Consider the following 25,585-nt stretch of genomic DNA (forward strand, 5'->3'; position numbering starts at 1 on the left):
TTCAATCAGCTTTTTTATCATCATCACTTTGTCTCCTGCTTGTCTCTGGCTTTATACAAATATCAGCCAGAACGATGGTTTTAGGTACAAGACAAAACTGTTTGCTGTTAACAGGTATTAGGTATTAGAAATCTGCTGACTAGTTCACACACCACACAAAACTGATATTTTCTGAAAGGATCTGGCGTCTGGATCTTACATATCTGGCATGGAGGCTCAATCTAACAGTCCATAGTACTACCTACTCACAAGTATTTAGCAACCACCCTTGCATAGATGCATAGCAACACACCTAAACCACTCAGAACACCTTAACAACAGCATAAAAGCATCTTGGCAGCCATTTACATTACAACAAACTGGCATCGGGGCTGCAGTCTTTAAAAAGGGCAATCACCTCCCACACTGTTTTCAGAAAACTTCAATTCTGTTTTAAACACCATGACATCAATTACAAAATTCACACCCCAGTCAAGTGTGACTCTGGCCCGAAATACTGTGAAGATTTGCTCAAGGTTGTTCGGGTTAGTCAGACAAAGATCGTGCAGCACACTTTTTTAAATGGTGCCTTGAATTCTCAGCTGGGTTGAGATCAGAGCTCAGATTGGGCTTGTTGGGCTTTTAGTGTTTAGTCCTCCTTGTGCTTAGGGTCTGTGGCCTGCTGAAAGATAACCTTCCTCCCCAGTTTAAGCAAACATTTCAAATGCAGTGTTTCACTGCAGTATATTTTGCCTTCTGATGCATAGCAGCTTCATAACATGATGTTTACAATTATTATGTCAGCTATTTCTCGTCTACTTGCATGCGATTATCCTTGAACTATCACTAAAAATACAATTTCTCCATCAAAATAAACAAAATGTTGTTTATTTACAATTAAAGGCCAATTATTTCTGTACAGGCGGCCATACTGTGTTCTTTGAAAGCAGAAGTTAGTGAATCAGTCTCTTGGGTGTGACGTGAACAAGCTTGATATAGTTGCTGCTTGTAAATTGGAAATGGGTACAAGTATGGCTGCAGCCCCCTCTTCCTGCTAATTAAACAAACACTGCGACATCCAAGCACTTGGATATTGCTTTGATCCTTTTCTCTTATTCACGCATTTACTGGGCCTCGGCTTCTTTCGGGTGCCCTTTAGTCTTCATTTTCTCAGCTCTCCTTAATTCTCAACGTGATTAATGAACCCATAACTGTGGGATGTTTATCCAGAAAATGCGCTAGTTATTGCAGTGATTAACAACTAGAGGCCAGTTGTAAGGCCATTGTGTACTTGTTAGGGTGATTGTTTTTTTTATCTGTGTAAACTTTGGTTTCATAACCAAATAGTTCTGCAGAACTTTGTTATTCGTTTATTTTATGCACATTGAATGCAGACTTCTGTAGCACAACTAAAATGATTACTAATGTGTCCTTTTTTATTTATGTTCGGGTCAGTTTTGGCAATAGTTAGCATTAGCAGCATTGGGTGTAATGCACTACTAGGTAATTAATTACTGTAATTTTGTTATCTTCCCTTGAAAAGGTCAAGGATTACTTCATTCTTCTATATTTAGTTATTAATATTTCAGATGTACTTGCATTAAGTATTGCATGGACTGTATATTAAACAATAGTGGATTTAACTTCAAAGTGTAAGATCTAATGTTAAAATATATGTTTTTAATGTAACCTTCTCCCTTTAAATACTTTGCTCAGTTCAAGAATAATTTATGCAATTTTACATAATTTATTTGAAAGAATTAAAAAAGCTGTTTCATGATTTTTCTTGTATTGTTCAAGTGGTCATGGTTGATATAGGATTCAGAAAGTATTCGTAATAAGACAGAATTGTAATTTAATTAACAGAATTGTAAATCGCCTCTTTAATTTAATAGTGAGTCTCAAGAAACACTGGTCAAGCTATATTGTTGGTCTGATGTCATCTGGGCTAAATCATTATGGGATGTGGTTTTGTTAGTGACAGTGGGTCAGTGACCCTGACTGGACCCATACGAGACGAGTACGGCGAGTGTAGCTGTCACCTCAGTGGTGCTGTGCAGCTCTTCATGACATTTCCAGCCGTTTGTTTCATCATCACCCTGTGGGTGTGACGTCTTCTCCCTGTCTCAGTAGCTTCAGGCCTCAAACAAATGTCACTGGGCTTGATTTCAGCCTTGAACCAAGCCCAATACAGCCAGCGCTATGCATGGTCTTCGCATCAAATTCATATAGATCAAGGATGTGTCAGCTAGAAGCCAGTCATACAGTAGATGGAGTGGAGCCCGCAGCTGAAGATGATAAATGGTAATCATGTTTATGTTCTGAAGCTACTGTTACTCATGTTCACTTCAGCTCCTGAAATAGAAACTACTTAATTACGGTTTAATGAGCAACTGTTGAACAATATTTAGCAAGTGATTCTCACAACATTTAAATATTAACCTCACTGAATGTATCAGGGTGAGATCTTTTTCCTCAGATTCACCTTTATAATGAGTTTTCAAAATCAAATTATACTCTAAAAATGTAGCTTGTCTTTCCACTTAAGCTGCCGGTTTTATTTGAATGAAATACATTACTTTTAAAGCCAACAAAGTTCTTTGCGCTATAGCTGTCAGATGTTGATTCCAATGTTTCATCTCACTACTTATTTAAACTGGTTCTTTTAATTGTGACTCAGTCGTGTTCATTTGAACAGCTTTTCTTTCCAGCAGTCTGCTCTTATCTGAACTGCTAACTGCTACGTTAAATTGATAATGATATTTATCATAATTTATTTATGATATTTTGTGTTCACTTTGGTATACCCTCGGTATAATCATCCTGTTGAAATCATTAGCTTTTAAAGATTCATCGCTCGAGTCCAGAAGAGGGCAGTGCTGCGCAGATCATTTAATGAGTATACATCAATTTCTTATTTTTACAAACACAAGCTATGTATTTGTGACACAATAATAATAATAATAATAAAAAAATAATAAACTAAATATAGTTTTCTTATGAGCCTCCGTACTTGCCCGGGCATTGATAAATGTATTATTTACCTATTTTAAATATTATTTTAATATACCTATTAATTATTATTATTACAATAAACAATAAAGTAATCAAAAGAACACAGTTTGATCATGTAAAATTAATTTGTGGGGGAAAATAAATTTTTTATTGAATAAATCAGATAATCAGATAGTTATAAATTTCCACAAGCAAACCTATGTCGTGTAAGAATTAATTAAGTTCCAGATATTTTAATTAAAGGTTGGCATATGGCTTTATCATTACAGCTTCTGGAAAATGCAATGCTGTATATCTGCCGCTGAAGCATAACTTATCATTCGATTTTCACCCTAGAATGAACACAGACATACAGTGAGCAAAAGTACCACTAGAATCCTATTTTCAGCACTTCAGTTGAGAATATATATATATATGTATATATATATATATATATATATATATATATATATATATATATATGTATATATATATATATATATATATATATATATATACATATATATATATATATACATATATATATATATATATATATATATACAAAACAACATTATGTGTTTTAAGCAAAACTAAATTAAGACACTTAATGTTTGTTATAAATGTTTGCTAGGTAAAGTGTTAATTGCATTCTAATTGAAAATAAGCAAAAGTGTTCAAATTGCACATGTACAGCAGCGCCTATGTGTTTATTCGTTATAACTACGGTACATGTTTTAGTTAGTAATTTTAGTATACTACCTCATTAACCTCTCAGCACTAATTATTAAAATGTGAAGTCATGATTACAAAAAATACAGAGTATGCACAAGATTTAAATCACTTCATAAATATTCTCAATTAAGCCAGACCCAAGTCATTATCCTTTGTTCATTCATATTCAGTTTTTATTCAGCAGGTATTCACAGACTGTAATTCTGTCACTGTTCTGAACGGATCTGAAATACGAGTCCTGAACACAGTTCATATTTATCATGCTAAGTACAGTATGAATAATATTCTGCTTCCTGCTTGCATTTTTCTTTTACCTTTCATTCTGTCACCTTCATCATATCTTTATGGATATGATCTATCTGTGTGGATATTTACCAAAAAAACTCATTACTATTTACCACTGACTGTAAATAGCCACAGTAACATGATAAAGCAATAAGCTGCAAGAAGATGAAATTACTATGACATTAGAAGTGCTGAGGGCTCTGTTAGACAACTCGGAGCACATATAAAACATACATATACTTGGTGTTATTTCATAAAATAAACACGCAGCAACAAAAACTTCATAATTTATTGATAACAAAAAATAGCTCTTCCACCAAGCAATGTAGTTATTCAGCAATGCATCACGCAGTGCAGTAATACTAATGTAACGAGATCACAGGTGTGAGTTTATAGAGTATTTTACAACGGATGCTTTAAAACAGTAAAACTTTTATTTTTTTGTAGAAATAAAATGGATTTTCATGAGTGATTTTTTACCTTAGTTCATGTTTATCTCAATTATCTCATATTTCATCTTAAGCTCTTCATTAAAACTAACGTGTGGGAAAAAAATTCTAATATAAGAGAAAGAAAAAGTTGTGGTGAAAATGACACAGTAACTGAGAGACACTCAAAATGTAAAATGTATATGCATTATTTACACACAATACTTTTTAATGAAGCTATTTTTTTTTTATTATGGCTTTGTTTTTATTATTATCTTAAAATAAATGTATAATGGATTTAAGACTGAAGGTCTTAATTTTCTTTTCAGGACTAAATTTGGCTTTCTAATATCACTTCACCTTCCTCTAAAGAGAATGACAGTCTAGGAGTGCACTCGGGTGCAGTTAAGCTGTCTTATCGATCAGACTTGAAGTAGAAATCTATTTAATGGCTTGAAACATGATCATACATTGAAATACCAACGTAAAATTTGTGAAACATTGCCAGAAGCAGTTTTAGAGATTGAAAAGAGGTTTCAGCCAAAGGTGATAAATGGTAATGTTAATGGTGCAGATCTGAGGGCGCTCAAGTCTTCAACCCCATTGCATTCCCAGTGCGAGGCTAAAACTCACCCTACCAGGCATACAAATTGAACGAGTAATTTTGCCCATAGAAGGAATTCACCTTCAAGCAAACCTCCAGCAACCAACTGAAAAATACGAAATTATCTTCTAATTCTCACTCACCCCACATACTACAGTTGAGGCAAGATTTAAGAAGGTTGCTTCTGCAGTCAAATTAAAGAACAGGGTGGTGAACTCATCGGGAAATTATTAATTAAACTCGCAAAGCACCGGTGGAGAGCCATTGGTAAAAGCTCTTTTGTACAAAACAGAACGAGTTTAACGAGAAACCTTACACCGATTGGACCTTTCTCCTCCGCTGAGTTAATTATCCAATCAAATGAAGACGCTGTCTACCACTTTATTATACTCTTTTTCACCTTTTTTAACATGCATGAAAATTACTGAGCACCTGAATACCACTAATTTAATGGACTTAATCACTATCCGTGTTTCGACTTAATTTCAAAGCACAAGTGAAATGGAGTAAATTCAGTAGCTTCCGGTGAATTTTGGGCATGGCATAAAACGATCCAGTGTTTCCCAGCCCTGCTCCTGGAGGTCACCCAACACTGCAGATTTGGTATGCCTCCCTCAAACACACCTGCTTTAACTCAGCGACTCGTTAGAAGAGAAACAAAGAGCTGAAATGGACTGTAAAACTGTCTCCGAGCAACACAGTAGAGATTTCTGCAAGAATCAGTGTGTTTGAATGAATCGGTTGATTGAATGATTCAGTAGCCTGTGATATTGTGGCCTAATCTATTAAATGTAATAATAGCTAATGATTATTTTAATCACCATTAATGAACAAACTATAAAAATAGGCTAAGTTAATAATAATGATTATTCTTTTCCTAAAGCCTATCAAAAAAAAAAATGCACAGTAGGCTATAACCCTAACATTTATTGTAAATAGCCTGATTACAAAACTATAACATTATAAAGTGAACATCGCTTCTTGTGTGAATCTTTTGATAATGTTGAATTTACAGAGAAAAAAGAAAAAGACAAATCAGTCAAAATCAGATTTTTATTTATATCTGATTGGAATCCAATCGAAGTGACACCATCTGATCCACCTCTCTCTCTCTCTCTCTCTCTCTCTCTCTCTCTCGTCCCATCCTCTGTCACTAAAAACATTGTGCAGCATATTCTTCTGTTCTGCTGTATTCAAGGATCCCTCCGCAGATATTTTTTTTAGTCATCGATACAGACATCCTGAACTCCAGGCTATGCAGGTAAGATGCTTTTCCTGAGAAGGCAAAGAAAACATATGAATATATGTTAGTGATCCATTATTTGGTCTCCAACTGATAAAAGGTTGTTGTTTGTTCAGGTAACTTTCGATTTGAGTCGTTTTTACCTGCTTACTAAAATTGTCTTCAGTCACACTTTCTAATGAATTTGAAAGCAGTGGAATCTTTGTGTGTGTGTGAATGTGTGTGTGTGTGTGTGTGTATGTGTGTGAGAGAGAGATTTAAAGTGTATTAAAATTGTATTAAGAGGAGCCCTCAGCCATTTTCATCTACAAAGTTTGGTGGATAGTGACTTTTATAAAACTAATTATTATGTAACTCTGTGCCTCCTTTAGACTTTAGAACAGCCTGTGTCAGGAATTTGATATCATGCCCTTCATGTCCTTTGGGTAACTTAATATAAGAGGATTTGGAGGAAACCGGGAAAAGGGCCAGAAATAAATATTTCAATTTCTATAACAAATTACTAATGGTATTTCAGTAAGTATCTTAGGTCAGACAACATCAAAGTGAGAGGACTGTAAAGAAATTCTGGGAAATGTTAGCCACGTTTGCTTAATATTACATATAATATTACACATTATTGCTATGAATATTCCCACCAATCTGGTGATATTTATACTGTAGTTGCATACACAAATACTCTGTTATCCACTTAAACATAGATATGCCAGACAAGAAAACAGCATAGACTCAGATGACCAAATGACTGTTGTTTTTAATTGATACTTTGATAATTTAAAACAGGGCTGTTCAAATCCATTCCTGGAGGGCCACAAGACAATCAAGTTTTTCAGGAATCCTTGATTATTGCATGGAGATGTGTTTGATTTGGAGATTAGGGTTAGAGTTAAACTCTGTTGAGTTGTTATCCTCCAGGAATAGTAATGAATAGCCCTGATTTAAAGCTTGCCATCCATTGAAGAATTTGTTCTCCTGGAACACCCAGGAACCAGTATTTGGTGAGTTAGTGGAGATATTTTCTTCTCTTGGTGTTGATGATTGTTTCAAAATGAGAAACCAGAGGTATGCTTACAGTTTGAAATCATTTTGTACTGTTATTTTTAAAAATCCAGCTCAAATGCACAAAATATATATTTTTTTGGAATTGAGCCAGATTTGTGTTTCCTATGTTTCTATTTTGACCTTTAGCCAGATATTTAAAGCAAGCATTGTATTGCTGGAATATCAAAATGTGACACTTGCATGACATAAGTATACATTTTATAATTGGCTTATCTTGGTCAACTCCATGGAATCCTTGTCTATTTTATCATTGTACTTAACAGACAAAGGAAGAGGAGGAAGGAAATTGGGTTCTTCTTCTTTGGTTCCTGAAAAATTGGATGCAGCTTGCACTGGGGTGCCTCTGTTTCTAAACTGATGTAAAGTTGCATCTGTTTTAAAATTCAAACACAACATAACTTTAAGTAGTATTTAATGATTCAGCAAACATTTCGCCAAATTCTAGATGACAACATTTCTTACTCTCTGGTCTCAGAGAATCTGTCTTGAGAAACACCCGAGGTACAGCCCACAGGCAACATCATTGGGCGGGCAGCGAACAAGTGGACTGATTGTCTGTCACTGTTGGGATTTAGACTGTGAACGTGTGGACATTTTTAAGATGTCAGAATGAAGATATTTGACATTGTGGACCCCAGTGGACCCCAGGGGTCATGAACTGCGAAATAAAAATTCTCTTGATCTTTTCGTATATAAGAGGTCGTTGTACTATTAAAAACATCCTGCAAGTTTCAGAGCTCAAAACTTTCTCTTTGGTCTAAAAATAGATTATACTTTATATAGCAAAACTACTTTACTTTATGATGTAATAGTGTGGCTAAACCCGCATCCGCAGAAGTTCAACACCTGCTTCTACATTACTGCCTGTTTAGCCCTGCTCAGCGAACAGGTTGAACAGGTTAAAGACTGATCCGAAGACAACAAAACACTGTGCAGTGGCAAGCTGTGGGAAAACAGTCTTTGCATTGCCTTCCTTCTGGTCCCAACATTAAGAAAGAGTGATGGAACTTTATTTTTTCAATGAAGAATCAAGCCCGCATGAGTAAGAACTTGGTCTTTTGTTCCCTTTTGTTTGCAGATTTGTTTACAAACAAGGTACAATTCGACACAGAATTGAAAAAAGATTGAAAATAAAAGATGATGCAGTGTAGACTGTATCTGATCAGACAGTAATGAAAATTTTATGTAAAAATCTAAACATTATAAGTGGACCGCAGAGATCAGTACAAAATAATAAAAAAGACATTTTACCATGGAGAGGTTCGATCCCTCTTCAAGGGGGAGATCCCAGAAGATCCAAGAACACCTGGGGAGCCACCATCAGACAACCACATGCTGTCTGTCACAGCAGCTGAAGAAAAAAGGACTCTGTAAGGCCGTTGACCCAGATGGCATCTCTGGCTGGATTCTGAAAGGACGATTGACCCAGCTGACTGATGTTCTTACAGACATCTTTAACATCTTACCATCACAATCCGTGGTCCCAATATAGTTTAAAACTGACACCATTATCCCTGTACCAAAGAAATCATCAATAACCTGCCTTAATGACTGTCCCTCTTTGGCACTCACACTCATCGTCATGAAATGCTTTGAGCGATTGGTCATGACTCATACCAAAACCATCAACCCACCCACACTGGACTCCTTACAGTTTGCTTACAGACACAACTAGTACACTGTGCATTCAACACTCTGCAACTGGATCCTGGACTTCTTGACTGACAGAACTCTGGCAGTAGTGGTCTGCGACAATACATTGCACTCTTTCACTCTAAACACCGGTGCCCCTCAGGGCTGTGTTCTCAGCCACATACTGTTTAAGCTACACACTCATGACTGTGTTGACCAATCAAAACAATCAACATCATCAAGTTTGCTGGTGATACAATTGGTGGGCCTTATCGCACACAACAACAAGACAGTGTACATAACGTGTGAGAAGACACAGTCTTATCTCTTTTCATCATCAAGACAAAAGAGAGTATTGTTGATTACAGGAGTCCCCTGCAACTCATCTCTCTCTCTGCACATCAGTGCTGAACTTGGTTGGGAACCACTGATCTAGAATTATGGAATAATTTCAGAAAGCACTGTTCTGAAATCTGCTCGGATAGTGCTGCTCTAGAATAATTTCAGATAGCATTGCTCTGAAGTCTGCTCATCTAGTGTTGCTCTATAATCTTCTCAGATAGTGCTTCTCTGAAGTCTGCTCAGCTGGCTTCACTCTACAATTAGCTCAGTGCTGCTCTAGAATAATTTCAGATAGCATGGTTCTAAAGTTCAATTCAATTCAAGTTTATTTGTATAGCGCTTTTTACAAAACAAATTGTTACAAAGCAACTTTACAGAAAATTATGTTTCTACAATATTTAGTAGTAGCTAGTAGTTTGTGCACATTTGACAGGATTTTAGAAAAAAAAAAAATAATAATAATAATACAAGACGTAGTCAGCTAGACGATGAACTATCAATATTATTAATTAAGTTATTATATGATTCAGTCACACATTTAGCAATAATTGTTAGTTCGGTTTGTTGATTCAGGGTTAGCATCATCTGAGGTCCTCTGGGGGTCAGCATCATCTCTTCTCAGGTGTTCTGGATCCAGACTGGAGCTTGTGTAAATCCTAGTTACCACGGGAAAAAGAGATGTGTTTTTAATCTAGATTTAAACAGAGAGAGTGTGTCTGAACCCCGAACATTATCAGGAAGGCTATTCCAGAGTTTGGGAGCCAAATGTGAGAAAGCTCTACCTCCTTTAGTGGACTTTGCTATCCTAGGAACGACCAAAAGTCCAGGGTTTTGTGACCTTAGGGTGCGTGATGGGTTGTAACGTCGTAGAAGGCTAGTTAGGTACGCAGGAGCTAAACCATTAAGGGCCTTATAGGTAAGTAATGATAATTTGTAACTGATACGGAACTTAATAGGTAGCCAGTGCAGAGACTGTAAAATTGGGGTAATATGTTCATATTTTCTTGACCTGGTAAGGACTTTAGCTGCTGCATTTTGGACTACCTGTAACTTGTTTATTGACGAAGCAGGACAACCACCTAGAAGTGCATTACAATAGTCCAGTCTAGAGGTCATGAATGCATGAACCAGCTTTTCTGCATCAGAAACAGATAACATGTTTCGTAGCTTGGCAATGTTTCTAAGATGGAAGAATGCAGTTTTTGTAACATTGGAAATATGATTTTCAAAAGACAAATTGCTGTCTAATATAACACCCAGATTTCTGACTGTAGAGGAAGTAACAGTACATCCGTCTAGTTGCAGATTGTAATCTACAAGATTCTGTGTAGTGTTTTTTGGTCCAATAATTAGTATCTCTGTCTTATCCGAATTTAATTGGAGAAAATTATTTGTCATCCAATCTTTTACATTTTTAACACACTCTGTTAGCTTAGATAATTGGGAAGTTTCATCTGGTCTTGTTGAGATATATAGCTGAGTATCATCAGCATAACAGTGGAAGCTAATTCCGTATTTTCTAATAATATTACCAAGGGGCAACATGTATATTGAAAATAGAAGGGGACCTAGGACGGATCCTTGTGGCATTCCATATTTTACTGATGATAAATGAGATGACTCCCCATTTAAGTAAACAAAATGGTAGCGATCGGACAGGTAGGATCTAAACCATCTTAGAGCCTGCCCTTGAATACCTGTATTGTTTTGTAATCGATCTATGAGTATGTCATGATCTATGGTGTCAAACGCAGCACTAAGATCAAGTAAGACTAGAATTGAGATGCAGCCTTGATCTGATGCAAGGAGCAGGTCATTTGTAAATTTAACAAGTGCAGTTTCTGTGCTATGGTGGGGCCTAAAACCTGAAACCTGAAATTCTTCATACAGATCATTTTTATGCAGGAAGGTGCTCAATTGAGCAGACACAACTTTTTCTAAAATTTTAGACATAAATGGAAGATTTGAAATAGGCCCATAATTTGCCAGTACACTAGGATCTAGTTTTGGTTTCTTAATAAGAGGCTTAATAACTGCCAGCTTGAATGGTTTTGGGACGTGACCTAAAGATAACGACGAGTTAATGATATTGAGAAGCGGTTCTTCGGCTACAGGTAACAGCTCTTTCAGTTATTTAGTGGGTACAGGATCTAATAAACATGTTGTTGGTTTAGATACAGTGATAAGTTTACTTAGCTCTTCCTGTCCTATGGTTGTAAAGCACTGCAGTTTATCTTTGGGTGCGATGGATGAAACTGAAGTGTTAGATGCTGTAGAATCTACATTCGCTATTGTATTTCTAATGTTATCTATTTTATCAGTGAAGAAATTCATAAAGTCATTATTATTTAACGTTGGTGGAATATTTGAATCAGGTGGCGTCTGGTAATTTGTTAACTTAGCCTCTGTGCTAAATAAAAACCTTGGATTGTTTTGGTTATTTTCTATGAGTTTATGTATATGCTCTGCCCTAGCAGTTTTTAGAGCCTGTCTATAGCTGGACATACTGTTTTTCCATGCAATTCTAAAAACTTCTAAGTTAGTTTTTCTCCATTTGCGTTCAAGACTACGAGTTACTTTCTTGAGAGAGTGAGTATTACTGTTATACCATGGTACAGTACGTTTTTCTCTAACTTTTTCAAATTTGATCGGGGCAACAGCTTCTGATGTATTAGAGAAAATAGTGCCCATGTTGTCAGTAATTTCGTCTAATTCATGTGTATTTTTGGGTACAAATAGCAGTTGAGATAGATCAGGCAGGTCATTTGCGAATCTTTCTTTGGTGGCTGGAACAATAGTTCTGCCCAGACGGTATCGCTGCGACAATAGTTAATATCAGTTATACGCAGCATGCACGATACAAGGAAATGGTCTGTAATATCATCACTTTGAGGTACAATATCTATAGTAGTAAGATCGATTCCATGCGATATAATTAAATCTAGTGTATGATTAAAACGATGAGTGGGCCAGGTGACATTTTGCTTGACTCCAAAGGAGTTTATTAGGTCAGTAAACGCAAGTGCTAATGTATCATTTGCATTATCAACGTGAATATTAAAATCTCCCATGATTAGCGCCTTATCAACTGTAACTAGAAGGTCTGAGAGGAAATCTGCAAATTCTTTTAGGAATTCTGTATACAGCCCTGGTGGTCTATACACAGTAGCCAGAGCAAGAGATACATTAGATTTCTTTTGCATGTCTGGCAGAGTAACATTTAGTCTGTTCAGATAGTTTTTTTTTCTCTAGAACCTGTTGGATAATGCTGCTCTAGAATAATTTCAGTGATGCTCTAAAGTCTGCTTGACTTTCAAGATCTTTTCAGATAGTGATGCTCTAAAATAGACACAGAGCTGTTAAACTGTTAATCAACTTGTGTTGGTTCTCAAGCCTGCTCAACTAGTAGTGCACTTTTTTCTAATCGTTATCAAATAATTTTTCTGTGAAGCACCCTGACCACAATGAAATGTGTTAAAAATAAACTTGTTTTGCCTTGCTTTGGTTATTTGCTCTGTTGTGATATCCTGTGTTGTCACATTGTTGTCTACTCGCTCAGTTCATATGCAGTTTGATGTATTGAACGATAGGTAGATGTAAAGATAAATGGATTGAGCTGATTAAAGTTTGTAAAGGCAACAATATATCTGCAATCTTTATAGGCAAGAATCACTCTCACCCAAATCATTTTTATGTCATGCTGCTCTGTTTTCACTGATGCAGCTACCCTGGAGTTCTTGTGGGGATATCAAGGACTGTTTATGTTGAAGGTGCCCTATGTGGTTTTTTGGGACAGGTTGAGCAGTCACAGTGGTCAAGCCAGAGATTTATTGGAGCCTGCTATGTTGACATTCCCTACTGTACATGATATACTCGACTGATTCACTATAGTCATATCAGTAATGCAGCAGGTGCCAAGGTCTGTAGGTGACCACATGACAGTGCATCCCAAAAACACACATGCCCACATGATTTCGAGCATTGTTATCAACTAGATCCCAGTAAAACACACAAATACAGTTAGGAAAGAAACAAACTTGCCCTCTACAGTGAATTTTCTGGTGTGATTATGTAACGCTCCCCACTGCATGTCAGGGCAGATGTGTAGTAAAGTTAATTTAGTACTTGTAGGTATGTACAACTATGAAATATTACAATTCTGTGTATTTTTGGAGAATTACAAATGTTCTTTGTACTTCTCTCAGTGGGCAATACAAATTATCTTTCATGGCAGTATTTAACAGATGCAGGCCCTCAAAAATGATGCCGGCCCCTGATGTTTTATTGATGCTGTTTTTAGGGAGGTATAATTATTTAGCAATGCTGTAAATGTTCAGAGCAAAACTCACTGTCTTTTCATATACAAATAAGAACAAGAAAATAAGTAAGGCCCCTCACAGGATTCCTCATGCCATTCAAGATGAACAACACTTTGCACATGCAAGCAAATTCTCACAGATATGTCCATTTCCATGAAGACAAATGCATTTTTGAAGGCGTGTTAAATATTTTTCTTTAAAGCTGCCGTTCCCTAGAAACTTTCCTCACTCTTACGTTTATATTTTTACTCATTTTATCTCCTATATCTCTTTGAGCACATCTCTCTCACCTTACTCATCTTTGATGTGTTTGTAATTTCTGTGTTGCTGATAGTAGAACTGTCTGTGGGTGGCTGGGGAGCATTGTAACATGGCTCCAGTTGCAACACCTTTAGTTTAACCAATTAAAAATGAATTACAGGGATAATATCCCCACCATCCTAACATGACAATGGAAGTTGTTGGAATCTGTTTAAAATATAAAGAATTCAGGTTTGAGGTGAGAAAGAAAATGTTTACATTGAGTTCAAAATTGGATTTATGATGTTAATTAATGTTAAATGATAGAACTGGTATATAATCAGAATCGGCTTATCCAGTTTAATTTGATATCTAACATCCGCAAGATATTTCTATGATCATGTTTTAAACTAAAAATAAAATGTCTAAGCAGACAGTGAGTGTTGTTACAAAAGGACATTCAAAGACATGGTATTCTGTGTGAACTTCTTGACTTGCTTTTCAAATCTGTGGGTTTTTTAAATGTGTTTTCTCATTGTCTTTCTCCCCCAGGCAGACGGACAGAAGGGCTGCGATGGAGGTCTGCTGCCTGATGCCAACAGGCGGGACAGGGACCCCAGCGGGCAGAAGGAAAACCACGGGAAGTGGCAGAAGCCGCACATCTCCCGCAAGTCCCTCATGAAATGCTGTCTGGTCAAAAGGATCATCGCCAGTGCGGCGCCCCAGGGCACAAGTATGATTCCTAAAAAAAACAGAAAAATGTTTTTAACACTGTGTGCCAGCCATGATCCAGATGGAGGAGTGGAGGGAATAAATTAGACAGGAGAGGTTTAAAATTGCATGCATTAAATTGTATACAGGCCTTTTAGAAATCTACTGTATATGGTATTTACTTGCTTCTGCCATAATTTTTTTTTAAAGTGAAAAGTCTTTATGGTCATGTTTATGTGTGCTTGGCTCATATGTATAGCATCATTTAAATCAAGACATGACTTGAAAGTATAGCATACGCTTCACTCCGAGTTTTTCAATTCATGCTCCCTACTCAGTGGTGGACAAAAAGCAGCTCCAAGCGGTCCTGAACTGATTAAAAAAAACACAGGATTTAAAAAAACACTCCATTATAGTTTCCAATTGTGCTGTTAACACAAGCAAGCAATACAAAGATTGAATTAGGGACCAGTTGAATTAGACTAAATATACAGTATACTGTTTAGTCATTTGATTGGTAATACAGCACTCTATGAGTGCTTATATTTTAGTCCAACACCGTTTTCCGCTGTATTTTTCACTTTTTTTGTAGTTGTTGATGTTGCAGAAATACAGTCATTAGTGGTGGGTTTCACTCATTCACTGATTCATATGTGGATTCATTCAGGAATGAAACAAGTGACTGTCTCACTGAATCATTCCGAAAGTGTTTTCTTAACCAAAAACAATAAAATTCTGCAATGATTGTCATCAACAAAATGTTATAAAACTTACATTATTATTATTTATTTTTTTCTGGGGAAAAAAAATCATTAAAGTAGTCACAAGTAATTTATTTTATTCTTTAATTAATAGGTTTAATAAAGCAAATTCAAAGCAAGAACCATTTCTATTTTGATATATTTCAATAAGTACTTTAATTCTGTGAAGCAAAGCTGAATTTTCAGCATCATTACTCTAGTCTACAGTGTCACATGATCCTCCAGAAATCATTCTTTATTTAAAACACAGTCTTCATATTTTTTGGTGGAAACCATGATACATTTTTCATGATTCTTTGATGAATAGAAAGTTTTGAAAAACAAAATGTATTTGAAATACGAGATCTTCTGTAACATTATAAATGTCTTTATTGTCCTTTTTGATTAATTTAATGGATACTAAACTGTATATACGTACCACATAGTGTGTACTATCTAACAAAGGGCTGATGCTGCTCAAGGCACAACGCTGTTCAGCAACACTGCCTGACTAGATACTCAACCTGATGTCATATTTCCCTCTTCTTACAGCATCGCTCTCTCCCTCCTCATCTACTTTTTCTTTCATCATTTTTCACTGACCCTCCCACTTTTGCCTCTTTCACAATAATATTCTGATGTTAGTTAATTATCTCTCTGTAATAACTGAGAGATGATTTAGTGTGTGTTATATGCAGAGTTTGTCCTGCATTTAATATGTAACCTGTGTCAGACCGCTCAGGGATCACGTGAGGAGACAATGTGTGTCTGAGCTGCAAAATCCAGTGTAAATAATTGACAGAGCACTTCTGTGTGTGCAGACACTGAGTAATGTAGCATGTGTGTGCACTTACATCTGCAGGGCTGAGACCCCAGTTCACTTTCATCCCTCCGTCCCATCAGCATTTCTTGAGTCATCTAGTTTTCTTTTTCTATATTCAGACAAGCCTTTGGCTCTTGCCTGGGCTCTCTTTATCAAAAAACTAAAAAAAAATAATAATCAGACTGATTTTCTTAATGTCATTTCCAGTCTGTTTATATGCATTTACAATAAGAAATGCATAAATGATTACATTTTTGGTTCATTTTAGGCTCCCTGGACCAGTGACCAAAATAACATACTGCTGAATCAGGTGCCAAAATATGACTCTGCTTCACTTTTTCAAACAAGCCATCTGGGACTCCAGGCAGCCTCAAAAAGTTTGCCTTTGTGCAAGTGAAATGAAGTGTGACCGGTTGTTAAAATCAGGTTGTTTATCAATTACTTTCTCATTGCTTCACCCTTTAATTTAAAGAAGAGCATGAAGTGCTTTTTGTGAGCCCAGCATTTGATGGCACATGATGAGCAGTGAGAAGCGCTACTTCTAAAAACTAAATAAGCACAACAATTTTCCATTTTAATGCTACGAAATGAATAATTAGAATTGAACGTAATCTAATCAGCAGTTGAACCTTGAAATATTAATTCTGATTGGTGTTTACTAATGAGGGAAGTAGCCTATTTTTCTTGCGCTCTCAGACAAAAATATGCAAAAATTCGTTTTATTGATACAATAGCAGTACAACAGTAGAACAAATACTATATACCACTAAGAAGAACTCTACCTGATTTTATAGAAATTATAATATTTTGTTTTTGAAGAACTGGCAAACATGAAACTGTGGCTCAGAAAAGAAAGAGATGAATAGATCAGAGCGAAAAGCCAGGACAGAATCCCAAGTAGTCAAAGTCCAGCTGAGCTCCACTGACTTCAGTTGTTTCTCTCTGTACTTTGTAGTGTGAGCCCAACAGATGGCAGTATGCCTTTGAAGATGGCAAATATGAACTGGAGAGCCTTCATGAATACTATTACCTTTAGGCTATGAGTGTAGTGAAATGCTATATAAACTAGTGTACACTTTGTAACTAGTAAAAATCCAATTTCTGTACATGATCATGTCAGTAGTCGAACAAAGTTAGTGTCATACCCTTCTGTCACATGTATGTTCTCTTTATTGTTTCATTTTTGTCTTCAATGCCTCGGGTTGACATAGTTTCCCAGTGTGTGCATGTGATAACTGTATTTAGTTCAACTGTTGTCTGTTAACCTATTACGAAATAACAAAATAACCACATGGGAAACAAGGGACTATAAAAAAAATTGGCTATTAGTATTCATTTGGTTTACTTTTTTTATAGTCCTATGTTTCCTGAGTTCAGGGTCTCATCTTATGTCGTGTTTTGGAAGCCTGTTTCTCTGTATCCTTTGTATAAGTTAGATTAAAGACCATTTTCTTTGTTATTTCGTCTCGGTGAGATATGATTGGCAACACCCTGTGACAGAAGAAAGGACCAAAACTGTTTTATTTTATGGCATTTTCTGTTTGTGTATATCCTCCGTCACCATGGCCCTTCCTGCCGTCCCGTCTGGAGCAGATGGATGACTCCCTGGAAACTCACACCAGGGACTTCATCGAATTGGCGAACCTGAAGCACTACCCAGCCCGCTCGCTCTGTGTATTACCTCTCGAGCCTCAGTGAATGCTCCTGAGCAAAGCTGTCAGGGAGTGGTCCTCAACATGATTTCGCTGCATGTGTGAAGTAGGTACTGGTAAACAACAACACTAGGCATTCACCTCATGTGTCTTGGTTCCTCCTAAATCCTGCTCTCCAGTGTTCCCAACCCAGCTTCCCTCTCCTGCTTCCTCTCCTAAAAAACAGGCAGTTCCTCAGCTCTGCCTCCGCTGGCCAGGCCTCAGCTCACCCTCAGTCAGTGCCATCCGGGCTTTTTGACTCACCTCAGGCCTTCCAGTCTTCTGCTTCTGATTTCTCCATATTTTCATAGATATCTCGGATATCTATTATTTAGAGTCTTCTTTTAAATCCCACAGCAGTGAGACTTCTGAAGTGCAACATTCCATGATGCAATACCCTGACACCTATACGGAATGTAGGAAATGTGATCTATTAATGCAATATTACTTGACAACCACAGAGAAATGCTGACAGTATTATCAGATAAAGGAAGAATCCATTAAGTAATAATTACAGGCAAACTAAGAACCCAAGTTGTCTATAAATAATGCCTCATGTTTGATGTAAAGACTATAATGCTGTCTCAGCAACAAGGCTATTAAATTAAGAGCTGCGCTGAGTTTTAATCACTTATATGGAGACAATCCCCAGAGATAATATTCACCCTCATGTATACTATAAAGTCTGTAATGCATTGCTTATGAAAAAAAAAAAAAACATGCACAGCTATTTCCAAATTACACAAAAAGAATGCTATTATTCATTAAGAAGTTTAATTAAATGCAGTTTAAAAAAAATGTTTTATCAAATAATTCTGTAAAAAAATATATATCACAATATCCATTAAAAATTTAAGTTCAGTTCAGTACAATTGTTTTCAAAATGTATAGTAATAACTGTTTTTTTTAAATGACAAATCAGTATATTAGACTGATTTCTGAATGATCACGTGACAACTGAAGACTTTGAGGAATGATGCTGAAAATTCAGCTTTACATTACAGAAATAAATTACGTTTGAAAATATATTCAGATAGAAAACAGATATTTTAAAGTGTAATAATATTTTACAATGTTACTGTTTTTTACTGTATTTTTTGTCAAATAAATGCAGAACTTTAGAATGGATTTAGTGAATTTTAGCCTGCTTTTAGTGCCACAAAATGGATAGTTTCCCAGCTTTCTTATATCAGCCCTCGTACTCTTGCATAAATGTCATAGGATTCTTGTTTGTTTTTTAACTTAATGCAGACAGAGATTTAAGAGGAAGTTGAGAGTGTTTTGAAGTTAGTTTCTGGCACATCCCAAGGCATGTATTGATTTCCCCCTGACTCTCTGATGCCTGCGCCCGGTTTAAACTCATGCATTAATAAGTACAAACTCATCAGCAGTCATCTTTCCCCTCCTGCACTCAGGCTGAATGATAGGTAAAGTTTTCCATGTTATTAGTGAATAGTATAGCTTCCTTAAGTATAAATTCTGATGCATTATTCTCATATTAATAGAAACAAGCTTCCAGTTGATTCAAATGGATAAAACATAATAGAGGTCGAAATAGTTTTTTTTTTTTTCATATAATTTCATTGAAATATATCGCTGACTTGCAGTGCATTTTGCAGTCAAGTTTCTCCATATGTCTGAGGTAGCATCTCAAGGCATGAATGTCACTTTTTTTTTTTTTTACAACATTCAAAGTTCACTCTGCTCCTTAATTTGAACAGGCATGAAGCTTTTGGTTTCATGTTTCCAGCAGCTGATGAGAGGCACAGTCAAGATTTCACATTAAAACAAATGTAAAATAGTCATAATGTCCTTCAGCTAATGCATAAAAACTTAAGAGTTTGTACTTTTTATAGTTTGTGTGTTTGCCATATGTCACTTTTATTTATTTAATTTGATTTAATTTGTAAATGAATTTATTTATTGATTGATTGATGTATTTTTTTTTATTTAAATAATTATTTTTTATTTTTCTATTTTACAATATTTTACTGTATTTGTCAGTTTCTGCCATTTCAATAAATTATGTGTTTTACATATTAAATATATATATTTTTTTACTTTATATATATTACTCTATAGATGTCTACTTTTGACAAACCACTACAACTTCATAATAAAGTTCTTTAAATCAAATTTTATTAGATGATGTTTTGGAATACTTGATCCTGAATCTTGATTCTGTGGTCAGATATTCTGGTGTAATGACAACTAAACGCTCGGTTTCTCACTTATTTGCTTCAGGCAACCAATTTTCCTATATCTCTACTAGCATCATGTATCTTATATCACTGCGTGGTCTCTTTTCTTCTCACATAATCAAATAAGTTAAACTGAAATTAATATTTCATATTGCTTCTGTATATCATATTTAATTTATTTATTTGGCAAGTAGCCATGTAATAAGTGGGATAATGTACAGTCAGCCTGTCATTATCACAAAAGAAACCCCTTTTAAAGCCCTTTTACAGAGATCCAAGACCCCTCTTGTATATCCAGGTATATTAATCAATTCTGTAGATTTGTATCATGCAAATAAATGAAGAATGCACCAGTTAAACTGCACCTAAACATACATTATGGCTGGCTCATCATTGTGTGTTATTGCTAGAGAGATGGAGAGGGAAGAGGGAGTGTCTGTGTCTTGAGATCGGACTCTTTCAGTACTCTGTAAGGAATATATAGACTGAAGAGGACCGCGACACACTAGTCCGTGGAGACCAAAGCCGCAGGACGTTCCCGTACGCTTGATGTTGTTACAGACAAACATGGATGAGGAAGTGAAGGAATTTGTAACTTGTTGACTTTATTTAAATGTTGACTTTATTTTAAATGATCCGTGGTGCCAGCATCACTGTACGGTTTACATTTGTGGTTTGTTTATAGCCTAATGCACCAGGAATTCAGAATAGCTCCGGGAATGAGCTCTGCAGACAATAAGAACTTGTCTTCTCATCAAACAAGATGAGTTGCTTTTCCTAAAATCGTTCCTCTAGCATGACCTCTTGACCTTAGTCAGTTTTCTTGAAGGAATCGCATAGCAGATCGCAGTTAGCTCTCATTGCAATGGATATTCAGGGCATGGAGGTGTTTGCAGTTGCTGTAGTGATTCTAATGTTTGTAATGGTGCTCAAACAGTTTGGCATGACGGAGGCGCAGTCGCTGGATGGTAAGAACCACCGTATGGTTTTGATGTTGGCCCTAGTTTACTGTAAAAAGTGTCAATTATTCCAATATGCTGATTTGCTGCTCATTTCTTAAACTTTTATATATTTTCAGGATTCTTTTATAAATAGAAAGTTCAAAAGAGCAGCATTTATTTGAAATGGAAATACTTTATGATTTAAACTGAATGTGACTATTTGCAATATATGCACACTGTACACTAGTCAGGTAACTTAAAAAAAATTGCAGCATGTGGAAAGGAATCTAAATTAACTGAAAAAATCCAAACAAGTACAAGGTGGTAACAACTTCACATAATCTAAGAAGAACACAGGAGCTATATTCAGAATATGAGCCAATGTATACATTTAATATCATTTTGCAGTTGTGGTACAGTCCAGCTAAGGTTGTTTTTGCATTGCCTCCTCTTTATTTCTCTCTTATTTCTATTTTCTCTTAATCTCTTCCCTTCCCTGTTTATGTTCTCGCATGCCTCATAGATGGCGAGTAGATGTCAGATGGTGGGTTGCAGGTTATCTTTAAGGTTGTGGGGGGAAACGAAGCTAAAATACAAACAAACATATTTCAGCAAATTCTGTTTCAATTAATTGAATTTGATATCAACTCTTATTAATATACTCTTAACATGTAAATGTCCCAAAACAATGCATTCATGTCCTACTTTAGCAAGTGTAGGTCTTTTACAAGAGTGACAGATTTCAGTGTTTTATGTTAAGGGCATTTTTATATGTCAACCAATTTTGGTGCTTAGTCTTGGGTCGCCACTTGACATCCAATTAAAATTCTGTGCCCTGAAGCAAAACCAGTTGAGAATCAGTGATATCGATCCATCCTGGTCCCAGCTCCTCAGCTCCTCTTCTGTGGTTTATTCAGTGTCTATTTTTGTCTTCCTCTTTTCAACCCAAATGTGTGGCTGTTCTTTCACCTGTACTCTGTGCTTTATCTGTTTCTGTCCTGTCCTTAGTGCAGCCCAACTGATTTCAGTCACTCCCCTCCTCCACGGCCCTCCTCTTCCTCATCCTCATTCTCATGCTCTCTCTCTCTCTCTGACAGACAGCGCTGACAGGGATCTGGAGTTGTCCATGGTGCGACATCAGCCCAAGGGCTTGGAGCAGCTCCAGGCTCAGACTAAGTTCACTAGGAAGGAGCTGCAGTCGCTCTACAGAGGCTTCAAAAACGTAAGACCCCTTAAGAAAAACAAGTTTGTCACAAGTGAAATTTTCCCTATTATGCTAGGTTAGGATATTAGGGTCATCTTATGTTTCTTAATAGGAGTGTCCCAGTGGATTGGTGGATGAGGAGACGTTTAAATCAATCTATTCCCAGTTCTTCCCTCAAGGAGGTAAAGTGATTATCACATTTCTGACTCTTATTTGGTGGATCTCGATTAGTGTGGATATAATCTTGGTTCAAGTATCTACATTATGTAAGTGGGACGTGTCAGGCATCTACAGGAGAATTTCTGCACTATAGCTCTAAAGGAATAGCATTCATTAAAATTATCTCACTCATTCATTAATTAATTATTCTATTTTTTTATTTTTTTATTTAATTGTTTGTTTATTTAATTTGTAATTGTTGTTATTTTCTTGTTTAATTTATTAATGCATTAATTTAACTTTATTTTTAACACTAAAATAGTTTTAAATTGTTTAATTAGGTGTTTATATATATATATATATATATATATATATATATATATATATATATTACTCAGCATTTTTATTTTTTGTGACTTGACTCTTATTATAAAATCTATAAAAGTTATAATAAAGAATGAGTAGGTGTCCAATTTTTTAAAATAAAATCCAAATATTAAGAATAGAGTTAATCACTTCTTTTTTCTAGATGCAACCACATACGCACACTTCCTTTTCAATGCTTTTGACATGGACCGACATGGTTCTATACGTTTTGAGGTAAGGAACATTATTACAAATTTCAAGCAATTTAAAAAATAATAATAATTTGAAAGACTGCAGCTCCATGTTATATTACTTTATTCAAGTCAAATGTTTATATTGATGTAAATCAGCAGATTAGCAATAATATCAGTCTACTAGATTTATATCAGAGGAACAAAAAGGAGGTTAATTATAACTATTATTTTTAAACTTCCATCTTTGGGTTCAATATCAACAGAACATGTGTTAGTCCAACAGACAATCACAATTGACAATGTTAAATTTAGTTTTGTTCTTCAATCAGTTGTAAAATGTGTGTTTTGGCAGGACTTTGTAATCGGCCTGTCTGTCCTGCTTCGAGGTTCTGTGACAGAGAAACTGAGGTGGGCCTTTAGCCTTTATGATATTAATAAAGATGGCACCATCACCAGAGAGGTACAAAACACCAGTGTTACCATTGTTAGATTAGTACAAATATGCATTTGGCATTGTTACCGCAATTAACATTCACTTTCTACAGGAAATGCTGGCTATTATGAAGTCCATCTATGACATGATGGGCATGTACACCTTTCCTTATGTAAGAGACGCTGCTGCATTTGAACACGTGGAGAAATTCTTCCAGGTAACAAACGGTTAACAATCCCATAGAAACGATGTCAGCCAGCCATGATCATCGCTGACCTCTGAAGAAATATTTGTTACAGAAAATGGACCGAAACCGAGATGGTGTTGTAACCATCGATGAATTCATAGAGACCTGTCAGAAGGTAGGTCAGATGTAAAGAAGTCATAATAAAACTTTTCTTAATGTTTTCGCATGGAAGAGTTCATATTTAGCCTTAGTCTCAAGTCGCTGGGGTATATTTGTAGCAATAGCCAAAAAAACATTGTATGGGTCAAAGTTATAGATTTTTCTTTTATGCCAAAAATCATTAATTAAGTTAAGATCATGTTCCATGAAGATATTTTTTACATTTCTTACTTTAAATATATTACAACTTAAAGGTGCTGTAGGGAACTTTTGTAAAAAAAAATATTTTTTACATATTTGTTAAACCTGTCATTATGTCCTGACAGTAGAATATAAGACAGATAATCTGTGAAAAAAATCAAGCTCCTCTGGCTTCTCCCAGTGGTCCTACTGTCATTTGCAGAAACTCCATCGCTCCCCGTAAAAAATAACCAATCAGAGCTGCGGTCCGTAACTTTGTTTGTGTTCAAAATGTAGAAAAATGTATATAATAAGCGAGTACACCATGAATCCATTTTCCAAACCGTGTCTTTAGCTTGTCCTGAATCATTAAGGTGCACCTATAATAAGTGTTTATATTCGGACTATTTTAGATTGCTTCGGGGATACCGCGGCAGAGTAACCCAGTACCTTTGTGATTCTTCATAGACATAAACAGAGAGAAGTAGTTCTGGCTACGATGTTCTTCCGCAAGACGCAAGCAGTTCTGTTTATTAACCACTAGAGCGTCAAAAGTTACCTACCGCAGCTTTAAGTTTTGATTAGTAATATGCATTGCTAAGAACTTAATTTGGACAACTTTAAAGGGGATTTTCTCAATATTTAGATTTTTTTTTTTTTAACCCTTAGATTACAAATATTGTCCTATCCTAAAAAACCATACATCAATGCAAAGCTTATTTCTTCAGCTTTCAGATGATATATAAATCTCAATTACGAAAAATCGACCCTTATGACTTATGGTTTTGTGGTCAAGGGTCACATTTATCAAAAGACCGAGCAACAAAAATAACAAATTCTGAAATACTTTTAAAATTCTAATCACAGGGCCAGCAACAATCAACATTTTTTATAAGAGGATGGAAAATGTGTATGAAATTCTACAGAAAAACAGAAATAAACAGCCTGATAAAAAAGTCATTGTGAAATGGTTATGAAATAATCAATTCTGAGTTGTTTTGGCACAAAAAAAATCTTGTATAACAATATATAGTAAGTGAAAACTTAGAAGCAGAAACAAAATACCCCTTTAAATCTTTTGTCTAGAAATATCTGCGGTTGTTCACCATGCTTAGACAAAAGCATCAGAGTTAATGTCAGAGAAATGTCAACACTGGACTGATTTATGTTGAAACAGACTGTCAGTGTGTGACAGCCAGACGTTGTCTAAACTCTCTCTAACATGAAGCTGTCAGCAACAATCTGCGACTGATGCTTTTTCTTCCTCTGCTGTTTTATTAGGACAAGAACATTATGAGCTCCATGCAGCTGTTTGAGAATGTCATCTAGAGCGCCGCGTGAAGTGCAGAATGATCCTCTGGCTCTTTTTCCACATCGACTCTCAGCATCACTCCGTTAGTCCTCGAGCGCTCCACAGGGACTATCTAGAAACACTTGTGTTTTGTGCCTAGGCCTTGCACATTGTCTATAGCATGTGAATGAATATTTTGATTGATTGCATTGAATGCTTTAACAACAAGATGTGGGCCGTCTGAGTGTCTCAGTTGAACCTTAAGCATTCAAGACAGGTTGTAAATGCTCATTTGTATATATGTAGATAAATCTGCGCTCTTAAAACTGGTTGATTTCTGCCTAGATTAATTAACTTTTGCATGTTTGCCTGCTTTTTGTTTTCAAAGAAATAAAGGCATCTGTGAATGACTCCATGATGTGTTGATGTCTGTATATATGGA

General features: G+C 35.9%; 1 protein-coding gene across 2 annotated transcripts; it reads left to right on the forward strand.

The window, feature by feature from the left end:
- Positions 1–6,170: 6,170 nt before the first annotated feature.
- Positions 6,171–25,558, forward strand: LOC128021283 (calsenilin-like). 2 transcript variants are annotated; one of them, XM_052608389.1, is made up of 9 exons: positions 6,171–6,286; positions 14,416–14,596; positions 22,068–22,192; positions 22,287–22,356; positions 22,863–22,933; positions 23,246–23,353; positions 23,439–23,543; positions 23,626–23,688; positions 25,134–25,558. In XM_052608389.1, exons 1-9 carry the CDS (start codon positions 6,281–6,283, stop codon positions 25,179–25,181), a joined length of 777 nt encoding a protein of 258 aa, XP_052464349.1. In that variant the 5' UTR covers positions 6,171–6,280; the 3' UTR covers positions 25,182–25,558. The 2 variants fall into 2 exon arrangements, with proteins under 2 accessions (XP_052464349.1, XP_052464350.1); XM_052608390.1 differs by lacking the exons at positions 6,171–6,286; positions 14,416–14,596 and adding an exon at positions 19,918–20,997.
- Positions 25,559–25,585: the final 27 nt, after the last annotated feature.

The sequence above is a fragment of the Carassius gibelio genome, chromosome A10, assembly GCF_023724105.1.
Source record: "Carassius gibelio isolate Cgi1373 ecotype wild population from Czech Republic chromosome A10, carGib1.2-hapl.c, whole genome shotgun sequence".
Classification (NCBI taxonomy): domain Eukaryota; kingdom Metazoa; phylum Chordata; class Actinopteri; order Cypriniformes; family Cyprinidae; genus Carassius; species Carassius gibelio.